Here is an 18,681-nt window from a genome sequence, read left to right as displayed (position 1 = left end):
TTCACTGATTTTATCAAGGTAACACTTGAGACCATATGTGATATGGGCACCCATCATAGTAAATCTTACATGTACTGTAAAAACTACATACAAATTTGATTCAGTCTGATGTCTCATAGTTGAATAGCTGGATTAAATCTCATTATACATATTTGAAACATGATTACTAGCAGCCTACATCCTAATACATCATTTATGACTTCGCATTAGACATCGTTATTAAAAAGGGGCTGTGTAGAGTTTTGAGTTTTGTATTATTGGCCATATTTACATAATTTAAATTATTTAGTATAATGACAATGCTGCATTTGGATCCGTTTACAAGCATTGCAGACGCTGTTCGTCTTCATTAGAGCGTGCACGCGCTGATGCTTGTGATAATGCAGTCTCGCGGAGGTCATGTCTGCTGCTTAATTGTATGTTTATACTTTATATAGAGACCCGTTGTTCTTATTATTATCTAACTGTCTCTCACAGAGCGAGCCCAGCTGTGTGTGAGCTCTTGTGTCTCGTTATAACGGGTGTGGTCTCCACCCCGGGCGTGACTCTGCGTGGTTTTACATAACTGACTCATGGGATTTAATGCATATAGTATAACACAATATAAGTTCACTTTTCACAAAGGCATTATGAAAGTGTAAGAATGAAAACGGTTCCCAAAAGAGCATGTTCTGCTTTCAGAGATGATGATGGATGAATTAAAGAGCTTTTGAGATCAGAATCAGATCTTTTTGTGTCATTAGTGACAACGAAAACTAATGCTATAGGGCCCTATGAAATTTAAATTAATTTAATTGATTAAAAATTTAATCTGTCTGTAGAAACGGATACAGCTATTTAGCTGATGCTCCATTTATTATTCAGTTTTATCTAGCTCTTTTCACAAAGAATTGTGGTACTTGATGACAAGATGCAGCACTGCAACACTGATGAGTGATTGAAGATTTTTTGCTTGAGTTTGAAGGATTTGTGTTGTTCCCTCTAGTTTGAGTAAGAATACCCCTTAAAGGCTAGGCATTTGTTTTGTAATGAAATTTTCACCTTCTGAAATGGCACTTTAAAGAGCACTTGTCTAAAGTAACGATTGCTAGATGTACCTCTTACACAATAAACATTTCAAAACACACCCTCCATCTGGGTTCCATAAGCCTCGGTCTCTGCCTCTCAGAGGAAGTGCTGGATGAGAATCTTCTCTTCAGTTCTTTCTCAATGTTGTCTCTCTCAGGAGCCCAGCTAATTTTAGCTTTTTTTTCCCTTTCTAGAGTAATGAAGCAGATCTCCTCATATTTCCTCTTTTGAGTTTAATTTGAGTGAATACGGAACCAATATTGACACTATTAAGTGAATAATATACACTACCCTTTTTAAAGTTTGTGGTCAGTATCACAAATATGCAAATTTAAATGTCAAAGCTGCAATATTCTGAAAGGATATTGCTTCAGAAAATGAAAATTTGTTTACACCACAAAAAAAAAAAAAAAAAAAAAAAAAAATTCTGGACAAGCAACTGTTTTACTCACACAAGTGAATGACAGCGCTTAATGTCGAGCCCTGTATGAAGTCTTAATGGGCCGCATTTCAGTCACCATTTCATATTGTCTGACAACAAAAACAGAAAAATATATAGATTAAACAATTTTACTGGAAATTTGGCTGTATTAAAATATATTATTTGAGCAAAAAGGGTAGCAGCAGAGAAGCAAACAAATTGCCGCATGACGTCATCTATCGACATTTAGCAACATGTATATGTACACGCACACACATATATATATATATATATATATATATATATATATATATATAACATTTATATAATTTATATATGTGTGTGTATATGGCATTAAAAATTTGCATACAAAAAATTGCCATTAAAAAGCATTAAATCAGATTTGATGAAACCTGCAGAAACCCTGAATAAGATTTTTTATTTATTTATTTATTTTTTAACTTTTTTTACTAAATTAATATTTTTAATCTGCAAGGATGTTAAATTAACCAAAAGTGACAGTAAAGATATTTAAATTGCTACAAAAGATAATTTAAAATGTATACAAAAAGTTAATTGTAAAATATATTAAAATGGAAAAGTTATTTTAAATTGTAATAGAGTTGTCATAAGTACCAACATTAGTACCAAGTCGATACTGAAATTTTAAAAATGTGATACTTTTTGTTGAGCGGATTTGTAAACACCTCTGATTGGCCATTGTGTTCACATGCTCAACAAATATGTCTGTGATTGGCTACAGTGATCAACGCACGGTGGCATTTGAAAGAACACGGAAGTATGAAACTGTTTTGAAAGCTGGAGCGTTTGAAAGCAGATGTCTGTCAACGGACTGTTCCTGGATCAACGCCTGCTTTCAAATGGTCTCGTGTGTATCTGTGTAAGCGTTCAGTGAAGAGTATCATTGATGACTATTTACAATGTGTTTTTGAAGCATTGATCATTGTAGCCAATCACAGGCGTATACGATGAACACGTGAACACAGTGGCCAATCAGAGGTGATTATGAATCTGCTCAACAGCGCTCAAAAAATTTAAAATTTTAAAAATGTGATGCTTTGACAACTTTTGACAATTCTAAATTGTAAGAATATTTTACAACAATAAACGAAGCGTTGGTGATCATGACACTTACTTGAGAGAAACATTAAAAGTCTTACTGACCCCCAACATTTGAATGGTAGTGTACTGTATATCATGTTAGGCTTAGAAATAGCTAACAGTGCTCCAGACTGCGCCTAAAACTGTCACATTTGTGACTAAAAATATTAATTTGCGAGTGATATTTTTGCTGAGGTCGCCACTGGTGACCATACAAATAAACACGTTACGACTTTAAAATTTGCGTGTTATTTGTGTGGTCTGTGACCTGTAGCCTATCACATAATTTGTTGTGTTGACGTAATTAAATGAGATGCTGCAATGTGAAAGTTTCACTGAGTTAGAGTTATCACACACCAAACCAACGCCAAAGAGCTAGCGCTGATAAAAGCCGACTGTGTTGTCACCTCGCGTCACCTGCATTGGTGCAAAAAAGCTGCATTTGAACACATCCTTCTGCTCCTGCATAAAAGAGACCACTCCCTATTTCTTCATATAAATTTGTCTATATTCGTCATTCAAAAGGGGAAACCAGCTCTGCAGTCTGCAGATACACACAATGCAGTGCGTACTTACTGTTTTGAATATCAATCATGCTGATCACTTTCATTATTCCACTCCGCTCATGCTCATCAGAAAAAGTCTTCAGTACCTTAAATAGTGTAACAAGAGTATTAATAATTATTTTAAGGCATCTTATATTTTGTGGATAGAAAAACAAATCACGATACTCCCTCATGTGATTATTAACCTTAATTTTTTATTAAATAAATGTGAGCGCTGCATATTTTAAATTCAAACGATGGTGCTGTTGCACGTTCTTAGGCTCTTGCAACAGTGCTTCAGAGCAGCTCACAATCTGATTTGTGCACATTTGTCAACCGATTGATTATGAACTAATGCTAAAGTTTACTTTATATTGTTTATATTGTAATGTGATGTAAATGGTTGTAACAATGTCATTTTTTTATCTTCCTCATCTGAACTTGAATGAGCAGCAAAAGTAAAGCACATATATTTCAAAATAAGAGTCCCGCTGCATTTTGGCCTGTTCATTAATCAAAGTCAAGTATATCAATTTCCCCCATTTGTTGTTTGGTTACACAAACCAAATTTAATATATTTATAAATTTATTTCCATATAGTTATATTTATTTTCATTTGATTCGAAGTAAACTCTTGTAGCTTCAGGAAGGAAACATTAAGAACATTACCTGACATTATTTATTATTCAATATAAAGATTTTACTAGCATCAGGGTTATTATAGTTAACTAAAAACTTTAAAACATTTTTTCATTGCTTGAAATAAATGTTAATACTGAAATAAAGTTTATTATACAAACTAAACTGACACGTTTAAAGGTGCCCTAGAATTAAAAATTGAATTTATATTGGCATAGTCAAATAAATAAGAGTTCAGTACATGGAAAAGACATATGCTGAGTTTCAAACTCCATTGTTTCCTCCTTCTTATATAAATCTCATTTGTTTAAAAGACCTCCGGAAAACAGGCGAATCTCAACATAACACCGACTGTTACGTAACAGTCGGGGTGTACACCCCCAATATTTGCATATGCCAGCCCATGATTGAGGCTTTACACAAGGGCAGAATGTCTGGATGTGCACTGCTGAATAATCAGACTAGGTAAGCAAGCAAGGAAAACAGCGAAAAATGGCAGATGGAGCGATCATAACTGACATGATCCATGATAACATGATATTTTTAGTAATATTTGTAAACTGTCTTTCTAAATGTTTAGTTAGCATGTTGCTAATGTACTGTTAAATGTGGTTAAAGTTACCATCGCTTCTTACTGAGACAAGAGCCGTCGCTATTTTCATTTTTAAACACTTGCAGTCTGTATAATTCATAAACACAACTTCATTCTTTATAAATCTCTCAAACAGTGTACTGTTAGCCAGTTAGCCACGGAGCATAGCCTCAAATTCATTCAGAATCAAATGTAAACACCCAGATAAATACAATACTCACATAGTCCGACGCATGCATTCAGTATGCATGATGAACACTTTGTAAAGATCCATTTTGAGGGTTATATTAGCTGTGTAAACTTTGTTTATGCACTGTTTAAGGCAAGCGCAAGCTCTGGGGGTGGAGAGCGCGCGATTTAAAGGGGCCACAACCTGAAATCGGCTCGTTTTTAATTATGCCCCAAAATAGGCAGTTTAAAAAATTCATTAAAAACAATCTGTGGGGTATTTTGAGCTGAAATGTCACAGACACATTTAGGGGACACCTTAGACTTATATTACATCTTTAAAAAAAAAAGTTCTAGGGCACCTTTAAAGACATCAAAAATAAAAAAAAATAAAAAAAATTAAAACTTAACGAAAAATAAAAGCAGAAAATATAAAAATCCAATCTGATTCAAAATATTAACAAAAACTAGTGACTTTCATTTCCCAGAAAAATCACAAGATGAAAATGCTGAAACTGTAAAGGGGAGATATATAAACACAACAGGATGACTAAAAGTGATTAAGTGATTGTTAGTTAGTTAGAAATTAGTTACTCTTTATTTTATGGTGCCCTTGTTACAATGTAATACAAATAAGTACTGAGTAATATAACAGTATGTACTTTGGTTTAGGGTTAGTTGCTTGTAATTATGCATAATTTAATATTATTAGAATGGTAAGTACATGTTAGATGTGTAACAGGGACACTGTAAAATAAAGTGTTACCTACAACTCTACAGCAGTGTAGGCATCAAAACAATAAAAATGTAAAGTGTCTATGATTGAAGAAAAAGTAACTCTGAAAGTAACATTAGTAAAGGTTGTTTAAACTCTTCAAGGTTTGAACTTAACTCATTCTTAATCAATAGAAAAACAACAACAACATCTTATCTTTCTGAGCTCCAGAACATTCACTGATGTCTTGTTTGTCTCTGTCGTGGTTGTGACCTTTTGCCCTGTGTCTTTTCATCCTTATTATGGATTTGTCCCGTAATGCACTTACAGCAGACAAGAGGTAGGACCAGGACTTCCTTTGTATTTTGTCTGTCTGCCGGATTAAGAGGTGTTGATAAGGTTTGTCTGACGGACGGTCACAGAGAATAACTAGCATAACTAGATTTTATGTTTTATAAAGAGAAAGAGTGGTGCAAAAGTCTCAGCGATGATGCTTCTATTGGCTGATTGCGAGGTGGTTCTAGCCAGAAGATCCCATCCCCTGACTTCTATGATATTCTGGGTTTAGAGCTTAAGTGAATGGAGAAAAGCCGAAAAAAATTTCTCTGTAACGTGACTGTTGTATAGGCTATGTGTTGGTAGCCATTAAAGAAAACATAGTTTCATATTTATGTTTAAATAGTCCTATGTTATATTTTAAATTCATCTATTTGATTATGAAAAGTTAACAGCATGATGCATCATGAGATGCGCAGTATATCCGGAGACATGACATGTCAGACATGATTTTAAACACTTGATTAAGTTTTATTTTCTAGAAAGCCTTTCTTTAAAGTGAATTTCGTTTTAAAAAATTGTATCTTAATTTTAATCAATGTTTCATTAACCAATTGCCTGGATGTAATAAATAAGAAGCAAATATAACAGACAATATAATCATGACATGGAGGCGCGGGCGCGATCACTGGCGCGTGAACTGGAGCGCGTCTTACAGGCTAAATGAAACGAAACTCAGCGGCTGCTTGCCTCACATACATGAGAAATATATCTACAGAAAGCTTTAAATACCTACTTTAACGAAAACGAATTAATTCAAAACGAAAAGAAATAGGCTACTCTGATTATGTAGACTAAACCGAATGAAGTGCATTCTCTCTCTAGCGCATCCATAGATGATGAGAGTCAATATCAACTTCATCTTTGCAGCCGACACTGATTCAGAAAACATTACTTTATTAATAAACAATTAAAATGTCTCCTTGCCGTTTTGCGCATTCATGAGACCAATATCGATTCGTAAACCATAGTCGATCTCTTGGTAGGCTATGCTGTTTTCAGTTGATGATTAAACGGTGCATTGTGCGCCTCCCATCCAATAAATCGCAATAGGCTTAACGCTTTGTGTTGCTTTTGATATGGAACAAAAGTCTCAGATTTCAAATTCTGTCCATTTCATTAAGAAATTCAAGCAATAAATACCGTTTTGGCGCTCTTTAATGTGGCGAGAGAGTTGTAGCTTCTGGGTAGGCCTACTCATCTGTGCGTTATCAGTATCAAACGCATAGCAAAAGATTCGTGCCAGTTTTTTTTTGTTCTGGATCCAGTGCTCTGCTGCTACATTGGAGCGCACTCGCCACTGGACAGGGGTGTGAATTACAGTTACAATTTACAGTAGATCACCCTGAGTGTAATCTGTCACCGTGACGGACGGCCTTCAGATTTTTCCGTCATTGATAAAAAAATTCCGTCAATGACGGAAAATTTTCGGTTAACGCGACCTCTGATATATATATATATTAATTAGTGTTGTCAAAAGTACCGACTTCGGTACCTATCGGTACTGAAATTTTAAAAACGTGACGCTTTGAGCGCTGTTGAGCGGATTCATAAACCTCTCTGATTGGCCATTGTGTTGACGCGCTCATCGGATATGCCTGTGATTGGCTACAATGATCAGCGCGTGGGAGCATTTGAAAGCACACGGAAGTGTTTGAATTTGAAAGCGTTTTGAAAGTGGGAGCGCGAGCGATTGAAAGCAGGCGTCTAACAGTGGACCGATCCGCGATAGACGCCTGCTTTCAAACGCTCCCGTGTGTATCTGTGTAAGTGCTTAGTGAAGAGATTAATTGATGACTATTTACAATGTTTTTACAGCGTTGATCATTGAAGCCTATCACAGACATATCCGATTAGCCGTGAAAACAACAGCCAATCAGAGATGTTTACGAATCCGCACAACAGCGCTCAAAGCGTCAAGTTTTTAAAATTTCAGTACCGGCTAGGTACCGAGGTCGGTACTTTTGACAACACTAATATATTAACCATGGGGCAAACATTTTCAAAAATATCTACAGTACTTAAGGGGATAATTCACCCAAAAATGAAAATTCTCTCAACATATTACTCTTCCTTTGTTATTCCAAACTTGTATGAGTTTTTTTTTCTTCTGAAGAGCACATAAGAATATATTTTGAAGAATGGGGGTAACCAACAGTCGATAGATTTTCAATGGGGTCCATCAACTGTTTGGTTAATCGCGTTCTTCAAAATATCCTCTTTTGTGTTCAATATGGGTATCAGTGGCATTCAATTCGATTTCTATTCACAAGATCTCAATTCGATTAGATTCTCAATTCTATCCGATTCTGAATTTGATTTGATTCAATGAATTCAATGATTCAATTTTCACTGGCTCCACCACAAAAAAAGTAATAAATGAATAAAATGGTTGTTTTTGTTGTTTTTGACCCATGTATCCTTGTATTGTAATAAATAAGGTTATGACACCCAATATTTTAGATACCAGTGAAATTTAACAATTCTTAATACCATTTTCGATACCACCGCTAAAACTACTAAATAATGAATTTCAAAGAATATTAAAGACAAGTAAAGTCAATAATAAAAAAGAACAAATAATTAAATAAGCAATAACACAAAAAAGTAAATACAACAGAACAAAGATACAAATGAAATAATCAGTGCTTTTAAAGTTTTTCAGATAGGTCTAACAGCAGTTCTCAGGTACAGAAATTGAATCAAGTAATGAAATGTGAAATAACACTGCATATAATATTCACAGTACAAATTAAATAAAGGTTAATTCTTACTAAAATTACAAAAAAGCGATTTTCTGTCTTTTGTAGTTTGATTAACACTGAAAACAGACAGCAGCAGGAATATTAGGTTGCTGTTACTTTAAGACTAATGCATGAATCCATTAATGATATGCATGTGTTCTTTCTCTACTGCTTACTTAAGCCATAGTGTTCAGCAGAAGAAAGAAATTCATACAGGTTTAGAACAACTTGAGGGTGAGTAGGCTATATGATGACAGAATTTTCATGTTTGGGTGAACTAATTTTGGTGAATTTTGGGTGAATTACTTATTAAAGTCTTTAACCGATAGTATATTAACCAATCAACATTCTTACTGTCTGTTAACTGGTTAATTATGACTGTCCTCTCTTTGAGTCATTTTGGATTTGGACGTGCTCAGGAAAAGGAAAGGCTTGTGGTTAAGGATCTTTGCTGACTGCAGGTTTGATCTAAGCGGCAGTCCAGGATCAAAAGGGATACTGAATTTGTTCCAGTTTTAGCACCATTTAGCCATTAAGCCACATTAACCCCTATTTTCTCCTGGTTCAACTGTTACTTTGTCTTTTACAGTAACAAGAAACATTGTGAGTAAGAAATCCTTCAAATCAATGCATTAGCTCTTCAGTCAGCTGCTGCTAGTACATAACTTCCTGAATGCTTGCTTATTTGAAAGTTAATGTGAACATAATGGATACTGACCTTTTGAGGGTCTTACATCTCATCTTAAGACTGAGAGTTAAGCTGACACCAATCCTGCCGAGCAGCCCAATGGATTTTTACCGGATTTACAACTGTTTTTTCTTAGTCTTAGTGAAAGTCTGCTTTACTTATCCATCACTCCAGCACTCATAATTTAGAATGAGTTGAACATAAAATCTTGCTGTGATTTGTTATTGTGTTTGGCTCAACGCAATAAAAGCACTGAAGTTAAAACTCTTCATGAAAAACACTGATGCTGTTTCACTGATGGATTGACACTCAGCTTGAATTCTCTCTCGGCTTTGGCACAAGCACCGGTTAAATACAGCTCCTTCCAACATTAATACAGCGTTTTATTCCCATGCCACAGTCTGATTTAATGCTTTTGACCACCTTCACATTTAGTCTAAACTGATCAACTCTTTAAAAGTACATTGAACAAAGAAATTCTGTAATGGCAGGTTCTATGAATAAACTATAATCTTGTGCTGTGGTATTTCCCAGGGTTTGTCATTACATACTTTTGGCAACATTTAATTTGTCTTTAGGATGCCTTATATTTAGTCTCTGAGTTGTGGGCCAAAATGACAATTTATTCATAAATTGGTGAATAAATGACATCAGTTATTCCTGCAGTATTTTCGGCTGCTGGAATTTCCTCATGTTTTATGGGTCTAATGGCTGACTTGAGCTGGCAAGGCTTTATTTAGGCTTCCCTAAAACCGCAACCTTAAAGTCACAATTTGCAACCCACAATTCATGACGCTTTTTGCTCTAGCTGAGTGTTCCACTCAAGAGTATAGCAACAATAATAATTAATATCTTTACTGAAACACTGCTGTCTGATGAAGTAACTGAGGAATTTGGACATGGTGCAGTTTTGCAGGGGAGTAAAGTTCAAAGGTCAAGGTGTTTCCATATGGGAATGAGATGTTGCAAAATTAAGTTCTAGCCTGAGGTTAAAGGTCATGAGAGGGAGGCTTGGGGATCTGTCGGATATCACAGAGGACCAGTTCAGTAGTGTCTCTCTCATTGATTAGTGGAAAAATCAGCTTGTGTTTGTAAAGTTAGTTATGTAATGTTAGTCTGTAAGTGTGTACTTACTACAGATAGAGTGAATTTGCATTTTCATTCAGCCTGTCTGAACAGGCAAATGCACTCTATGTATGATTGTGTCCACATTTAGTCTCATGCCATGGGACATTAGACTTTGGGCATGCAAAAAATTTTATGGACGCTGCAACAGTCATAATATGACGTCACACTATGGAGTCTTTTTTTTAAAACAAACAAACAAACAATTCAACATATAATACATACAAAATGTAAATAGTAAATTCTTGTAATTCAGCTTGGCGTGATGCATCAATCTTTTATTGATCACACGTCATCGGCTGGCCTATGAATATGGAACCCAGTAAAGACATCATAAACACCTTTGATTGGCCATTGTGTTCACATGCGCATCAGATAGGCTATGTCTGTGATTGGCTACAATGATCAACGCAAGGGAGCGTTTGAAAGCGTCTGTACTTTTGTACCATTAAAACAGTGACATCTGCTGACGGACACTGTGCTGCGTTGTCACGGGAACATCCCAGATAATGATGAAATTACGCCCCTCCCTTTGCAAAGTGCATTCCAAATGGCTACATACGCACACGCGTGCCCTGCTCACATAGGGATGATCACATAGGGCATAGGGATGATCACTTCCATTTGGAATTTGCCTCGTGAACTGTTCGGTACGAATACGTGTACCGTTACACCCTAATATAATGTAATTATTTGTGAACAACAGTTATTATAAATATGACTTTGCTACTACCAACAGTGAACAGGCCTTTATTCTGATGGCAGGACATGTTTGCATGTTTATTACATTAATATTTCATCAGTCAAAAACACATTTGTGACCACAAAACCAATCATAAGGGTCTTTTTTCTTTTTTTTTTAATTGAGATTTATACATCATTTGAAAGCTGAATAAATAAGCTTTCCATTGATGTATTAATATTTGGCCGAGATACAACTATTTAAAATCTGGAATCTGAGCTTGCAAAAAAATTTAAATATTGAGAAAATGTTGTTAAAGTTATCCAAATTAAGTCCTTAGCAATGCACATCCACTCACAAAAATAAATGTGATGTATTTACTGTAGGAAATTTACAAAATATCTTCATGGAACATGATCTTTACTTAATTTCTTAATGATTTTTTTTATATTTGTAGCAATAGCCAACAATACATTGTATAGGTCAAAATTATTGATTTTTCATTTATAAATAAATGAAAAATCAATAATTTTGACCTATACAATGTATTGTTGGCTATTGCTACAAATATACCCATGCGACTTACGGCTAGTTTTGTGGTCCAGGGTCACATTTTGTAACTCTGAGTTGCCACAAAGTGTGCTACAACAGACATTAGTGTAAACTGTCAGTTTTCTCAGTTCTTCTGTCATGAGTAACAGTAACAGTTTGAAGGATGTCTTGCTGAGCAAGATAGTTAAATGCTTGACATTTCTGTAGGTAGTTTCCTAATTAATAACACATTTTTGTGTGTGTGTGTGTGCAGACACTCAATCAAACTGGACCACGGTCTCTCTCTGACAGACAGTGTGAATCATGGCTCTTCCTTTTAAGAAAGATCTGGAGAAGTATAAGGAGATCGATGAGGATGAGATTTTGGACAAGCTGTCAGAGGAGGAGCTCAAGCAACTGGAGAGTGCTCTAGATGAGATTGACCCAGAGGTGAGGCACACTTTTCTTCACACTTTCATGACCGTTTGACAGAATCTATCCAAGCTTTATTAATTGGCTTCTGTGCGGAAAACTTGATCATTCGTTGATAATTCTAAGAGTGGTCGATATCAAAACGTATTCGATGTATCAAGAATGATATCAAAACTTACTTTTTGGTAGTCTCTGATACAATTCTTAGGAGTTATATTTTTAAAAGTGCCCCCAACTCCAACTGTAGGTCTGTGTTTTATTGGTTGTTGTCTCCCCTCTTCCCACCCTCTATACTCCCACTTTTCCACATTTGATTTTAGACATTTGATTGATGGTTTAGCACCTGAAACATTAGCAGAGGCAAAATTGTAAACTCAGTCAGGTCGAACGAAATTTTAACAGGAACGAAAACGAAACCAGTGAAAATTGCAGGTTAGTGTAGAACCGCTACTATTCAGGATTTTTGTTTTCTTTAAAAAATTTCATTTTTAAACTATTAATGCCTTGTTGTCAAAGTTAGTATTGTGGCTTTATGTATGGTCAGACTAGCATGTGTCTTTATATTTTACCAAAATCAAGCTCAAATGGAGTAACCAGCAAATACCAGCAAATGTCAGAAATTTGAGTTTTGTAAAACAAGCAGAGACAGTCTCCAAAACACATGTAGGACTTAATTCACGATTGAGTCAGGTGGAGCTACTGTATGAGGTTTTGTCAACAGTTTGAGGATCCACTCGAGTCACGAGGTTTATTCAATTCAAGGTTTGGTATAAAGTATAGGCTAAAAAAAATAACATTATTAACTGGTATTTTTTTCTAATAAAACCATTTTCTGAATGATAATATTACAGAGGGAACACAGAACAGAAATGGTAAAATGCTGATTCTGTTTGGAGTGAACCTATTGAATAGTTTTTAAGCCCTGCTCACAGTTGCTGTAAGAAGTACATTTCCTTGCATTTGTGTTGATATCTACATCATTACAGCAGCTGATGGAGATATACCAGGATTTGATTACACTGCTTAAACAAAGGGATTTATGTTTTTCACCTCAAAATCTGTATGACTTTCTTTCTTTCTTTTTTCTGTGGAACATAAAAGATGATATTTTGATGAATGTTGGTACCAGTTTTGGTGACCATTGACTTCCATTGGGGAATAAAAAACAGACATTTCTCAAAATATCTTATATTCCACAGAAGAAAGATGAGGGTGAATAAATGATGACAATTTCCTTGAAGTACTTGTGAAAAAATGCATGGAAATCAGTCCTAAAGATGGGAATATAAATCATTTTGCATAGAGCAACTAAAAAAAAAACTGCAGTGATAAAGTGTTGATAAATCAGTTTATCAAGCTGGTGAAAATAAACATTTTTCAAACTCAGTAAATCTGCCTTTCTGGAGTTTCTGTTAAGACCTCTCATTAACATCTCTCTGTCTGTTTGTTTATGAGTAAACAGAGCTCAAGTTTGCTTCCAAACACAAGAGCTTCCTCTTAAACAAAAATATCTCAGCCGTTTTTTTTCCTATTATGCAAACTTGAATGTGAAGCATATTTTATTGGAATGACCTGCTTTAAATTATATTAAAAATGTTTGTATTTAGAAAGTACATTAATGGACATTTTTAAAAAGGTTTCTCCTGGAAAAGTGTTTTTTTTTTAATATCATATAATATAATATAATAAATATAATAAATATATAATATATAATATAATATAATATATTTTTGTTAAGTGATTGTATGCAATTAATGCAAATGTTATTTTTTGTATTATGACTATTGTAAATTGTATTACTCTTGGGTTTTCCATGAATATAGCCTTTGATGCCGGGATGGTGTTAAATGACAGACAGACCAATTCTGACATTTTGTTCAGAAACATTCTGTTTCATAGTATAACTGGTACATCTGTTCTGAATCCATTACCCAGAATGCTCTGTTGCCAGCTGGACTCCGGCAGAAGGACCAGACCACAAAAACGGCCACCGGTCCATTTAACCGTGACAAACTCCTGCAGTATCTGGAGAAGGAGGCTATGGACCATAAAGACAGAGAAGATTTCATCCCCTTCACCGGAGAGAAGAAAGGTACCAGAATGAGATGAGACATGTTTGATATTAGCCTAGTTTTTGATACAGCAATAAACATTACTTTATCAGAAATGCCACACATGGTATTTCCGTAAGGGTCCAGGTCTTGAAGATGAGCTGCATTAACTTTTTAGTAGAGTTTCTTAGAATTAATCAGTCAGAGTTTGTATGGCATGGCACAGTTGAGGGTTTAAAAGAATCTGTTTGATTTAAAGATCTGGGGCCGTATTCACAAAACATCCTAAGGCTAAAAGTAGCTCCTAACTTGCCGATTTAGGAGAAAAATAATGGGCGTGTCAGTCCTAATTTTAGGAGTCCTAAATTTTTGCTCCAAGAGTATTTCACAAAGCATTTTAGTGCAAAAACTAGCTCCTAAATCTGTGAAACATTAGGAGTAATCAAGAGGACTCCTAAATCACTAAGACCAAATCACGAACAATCCTAATCCACCCAAAGACACTGTACACCATTGAGGCAATAGCGATAAAGCCTTAGGTGCTGAACCTTTTCTTCATAAATGCAATACATTTTGATTTATAGATTTGAATCTACGATGAGACGCCAAAAAAAAAAAAAAAAAACTTTAACTAATAAATATTGTTTGATTATCTGTGGCAATGGTTTTCATGAATTCACACTTACAAATGATTGAAAAAAATTATAAAAATAAAATTATATTTAAAAAATATTTATTTTTAATAATGCAACATTTGTATTTTAAAACCTTTTATTTTAATTTGGAAACATGACACCTCATTCTACAATATTTCTATGATTAAATCGCTGACTCCTCCCCCATCAGCCAATCAGTATGTTTACTCCATAGCAACAAGGTCAACCCCGCCCTTACTATTAGCTTAAGACTTCAGTCTATTCCTTTTGTAAAAGCTTGTCTCAGCAGCTTTGTGAATAGGTTTTAAGAGAAAACTCTTAGCTAAGAACTTTTACTGCTATTTAGGAGAACTCTTAGTGCTAAGATAAAATGTTTTGTGAATATGGCCCCTGAATTTTAAAACAATAGTTCAATCAATCATGGAAAAGTCTGTCATTTACTCATCCTCATGTCATTCCAGACCCTTATGACTTACTTTTGTGCGTGCCATGATAACCAATTACATTACATCCTAATCCTAATTTCATTTCTGTCAGTTGTGCAACAGTTTGCAGGTATCATTGAAATGAATGGTGTAAACTCAAAAATTAATCAATCCAAAATGAATTTTTTTTTTGGCATACATGTTAAAGATTAGCCAAAATGATGTTGATTTAAGTGATAAGCCATTTCCTCACAAAAGCAGTTTATTCAGTGTACTGAAGGCTCTTCTCCTTTGACATCCATTCAAAAATGACCTTTTTTCTCTTCCCCATTGTACTGCAGCTTTACGTTTTATTTTTGCTACAGTAACATTGGAGGCTCATCTTAAAGTGGCTCTAGTTGAGATACATTTATAGAGATTCTTGTCCTTTTGGAGCTTGACCATATACGTCACTGCCCTTTTTTGTTTATAGGGAAAAGAACAAGCCATACAGCTTTAGTGTGTAAATAAATGACAGAATTTTCTTTTTTTTTTTTTTTTTTTTGAGTAAACTGTTCCTGTAATGCTGGTTGATTTGCCTACTCTGAGTGGGTTTGTATTTTGAATGAGTACATACTGTGTGACTGTTTAAAAAAAAAAAGTGTATGTTATATAGTATGATTGTAATCTGGATGTACTACATTTATGACATTTATTGGTCTCATGGGATAGTAAAGTGTCCGCTGGATGCACAGCTCAGAATATCGGCAGAATTCGTAGGCCATCTGGGCACTTTTTGCCTATTGTTTTATGAAAACTGTGAATTCAGATATACTACTCGTTTCACATACTGTTTTTCGCCTACTGTATTGTAAGGGAAGTAGGCATATTTACATCCAGCTATTGAGATGATTGGGTAGGTGACCAGAAGGGGTTATTCTATGTTTCGTTTTGGCCCCATGTTGGTTGCTAATGTTTTGCTGAAGTTTTCAGAGCTTAGTTGTCATACTTGTCATTTGCTGCACAGAATGTGTGTGAAGTGTTATTTTTCCACCCATGCTGCTGAGAGCTGAGTTTAGATTAATATATAAATATGTACCGCGTGCTTTCCTCTCAGTAACAAAATAAACACGCACAACCAAAGTGACAGCAGTGAGAAAACGGCAGTTAAGAAAGCATCTGATCATAGTGATAGGAATATGTTTGCACTAGCTCTGCAATTCAGCACTCCAGTCTAGCACTTTAGACTGCTTTAAAACAGCAGCTTTACAGTATTGAACATGAAAAAACAGTGTCAGTGTCTTTCAATTAGAATTTCAGCTTCAATTTGTTCTATAAATCAAGCAAACAGAAGAAATTAACCAGAGAAGATTTCCACGTCAAAGGCAGAGCCTCAGAGCACACCTACCTATTACAAAACACCACAGACCAATGAAAGTTCGAAGGTGTTTTGCTTTGGCAAGCTGTTTTGAACTCTCAAAACGAACTCCAAATGAAAGTTTTGTTTGAAATGACATCACACCAGTTCGTTCTTTGATTTCGCTTTGAAGCATATCGGGAGCTTGACCCTTCCATGTCCTCCTGTTGTGTGTGTGTGTTAGTGAGAGTGATGTATCAGCTCATGTAGTGATTTAAATTCTGCTGTCTCTGCAGGTATGATTAATTAATACCGTCTGCTCTTACATAACCACACACTGCAGCTCGGATGTCCCATATCTGCCTGTGCGGTTGTGGGATTGTCTGTGTGTATGTGTTGGCTTGGCATTTGAATGTTCCATCTAGTAAATACACACTGATTTTTATCTACTGAAGTTGCTGAGACACGCGCTCATGCTCAGCTCCATGATGCAGATGGTCTTTGGAGGGACAGGATCTTTAATAATAAATGATAGTGTCTGATGGTAATGCTGCAAGTTTAGCTCTATCTGTTTGTTTGTGTGTGCATGTAGATTTAAGGCCTGTTCACACCAAGACGAATATTTGGTGCGACAATTCAGTGCGATAAACATTTGAATTTGAATGAACGGCTGTTGAAGTATTAGTTCACTTCAGAATTCAAATTTCCTGATAATTTACTCACCCCCATGTCATCCAAGATGTTTGTCTTTCTTTTTTCAGCCGAAAAGAAATGGTTTTCGATTAAAAAAAATTCCAGGATTTTTCTCATTAAAGTGGACTTCAACAGCTACCAACGGGCTTTAGGTCCAAATTGCAGTTTCAGTGCAGCTTCAAAAGGCTCTAGATGATCCCAGACGTGGGAATAAGGGCCTTATCTAGCGAAACAATTGTTCATTTTCTACAAAAAACTAAAAATGATTATACATTTTAACCACAATTGCTCATCCTGCACTGCTCTGCTATGTGCCACGCATTATGTAATCGCATTGGAAAGGTCACGTGTGACGTAGGCGGAAGTACTGCGGTAGAGCGAAAAACTCCATCTTATTTTCTCCTCCAACTTGAAAATCATTTTTGTAAAGGTCGTTTGACTAGTCTTTGCACGTTCGCTTTGTAAACTCTTTGCACAGTACTTCCGTCTATGTAACGCATGACCTTTCCAACATGATTACGTAATGTGTGAAGTCGTGGACTCACATAACAGAGCTAGTGTGGTTAAAAAGTATATTATTTTTTATTTTGTTTTTGAAAATGACCGATCTTTTCACTAGATAAGGCCCTTATTCCTCGGCTGGGATCGTGTAGAGCCCTTTGAAGCTGCACTGAAACAGCAGTTTGGACCTTCAACCTGTTGGTAGCCATTGAAGTCAACTATATGGAGAAAAATCCTGGAATGTTTTCCTCAAACCTTAATTTCTTTTCGACTGAAGAAAGAAAGACATAAACATCTCGGATGACATGGGGGTGAATAAATCATCAGGAAATTTGAATTCTGAAGTGAACTAATCCTTCTGTTCAGATAAACAAGACGTGACAGATTTTTAAGGAGAGGAGTTCTAATCTCTTTTCCATCGCACTGCGAAGAAACCTAGCCAGCCAATAGCATTTGCGCTTTTGGTCACATGCCCACAGAGCCGCTGCTGTGACATCAAACTAAGACTTGGTGGCACTCATGAGTATTTGCTAAGCGACAGTGAATAGCAGAGGAAGAATCCGGAACCGACTCTCTTTCTTCATACTCTTGTATTTGGTGTTGATTGAAAAACACCATAGAGAATACAAAATATGAACGGCTGTTTAAAAGCACAGTCAAACTGTTTGACTTCTTCTCCATTTTGTGTCTTGGAGTAACCAGGGTGTTTCTGCTTTCCTATAAACACCACCTACTGTCAGAAAGTGAATCTGCATTTTCATTTACACATATCAAGTGTTAAAACTGAACTGAATTTTTATGCAGAACATTCATGTGAATAGGCCTTGATTTGGCTGTAGATTAAGTTTCCCCAAAAGTGAGCTTAGTCTGACCAAACATCCCTTTAGGAGACATCCTCAATTGATTATAAATGTTTTTAATGTTAGTTTGTAGTTATTAATTAGCTTTATTTAATAAAAACACTACATTTCTATGGTATGTCCTGATTTAGAGGTGCTGAAGGTCCTGTTGTGCCCTGAACAATTAAGTTGTTTGTTCTTGCTAGGTGTGCTCCAATCGATCAGTCACTGAATGGTTTGATGATCATTTCCTGTGACCCGACTGTTAATATCTTGGCAGATCACATAAACTGATCACATTTTGACAAGATGTGAGCCTACTTTAAGAATTCATCATCACTTTCATGTCATCATGGGTGCAATTTTAGTTTC

At 35.5% G+C, this 18,681-nt stretch overlaps 1 protein-coding gene across 2 annotated transcripts in view; it reads left to right on the top strand.

Moving 5' to 3' along the window:
- tmod2 (tropomodulin 2) overlaps positions 1-18,681 on the top strand; it is a 44,853-nt gene that overhangs the window by 403 nt on the left and 25,769 nt on the right. For both annotated transcript variants that reach the window (XM_067389810.1, XM_067389808.1), the window contains exons 2-3: positions 11,651-11,826; positions 13,744-13,900. In XM_067389810.1, the coding sequence (XP_067245911.1) occupies positions 11,701-11,826; positions 13,744-13,900 (283 nt within the window). In that variant the 5' untranslated portion in view covers positions 11,651-11,700. The remainder of the gene's footprint in view (positions 1-11,650; positions 11,827-13,743; positions 13,901-18,681) is intronic.

This window comes from Chanodichthys erythropterus, chromosome 7 (genome assembly GCF_024489055.1).
Source record: "Chanodichthys erythropterus isolate Z2021 chromosome 7, ASM2448905v1, whole genome shotgun sequence".
Classification (NCBI taxonomy): Eukaryota; Metazoa; Chordata; class Actinopteri; order Cypriniformes; family Xenocyprididae; genus Chanodichthys; species Chanodichthys erythropterus.
Note: the sequence above shows the minus strand (reverse complement) of the source record. Positions and strands in the feature narration are given on the sequence as shown.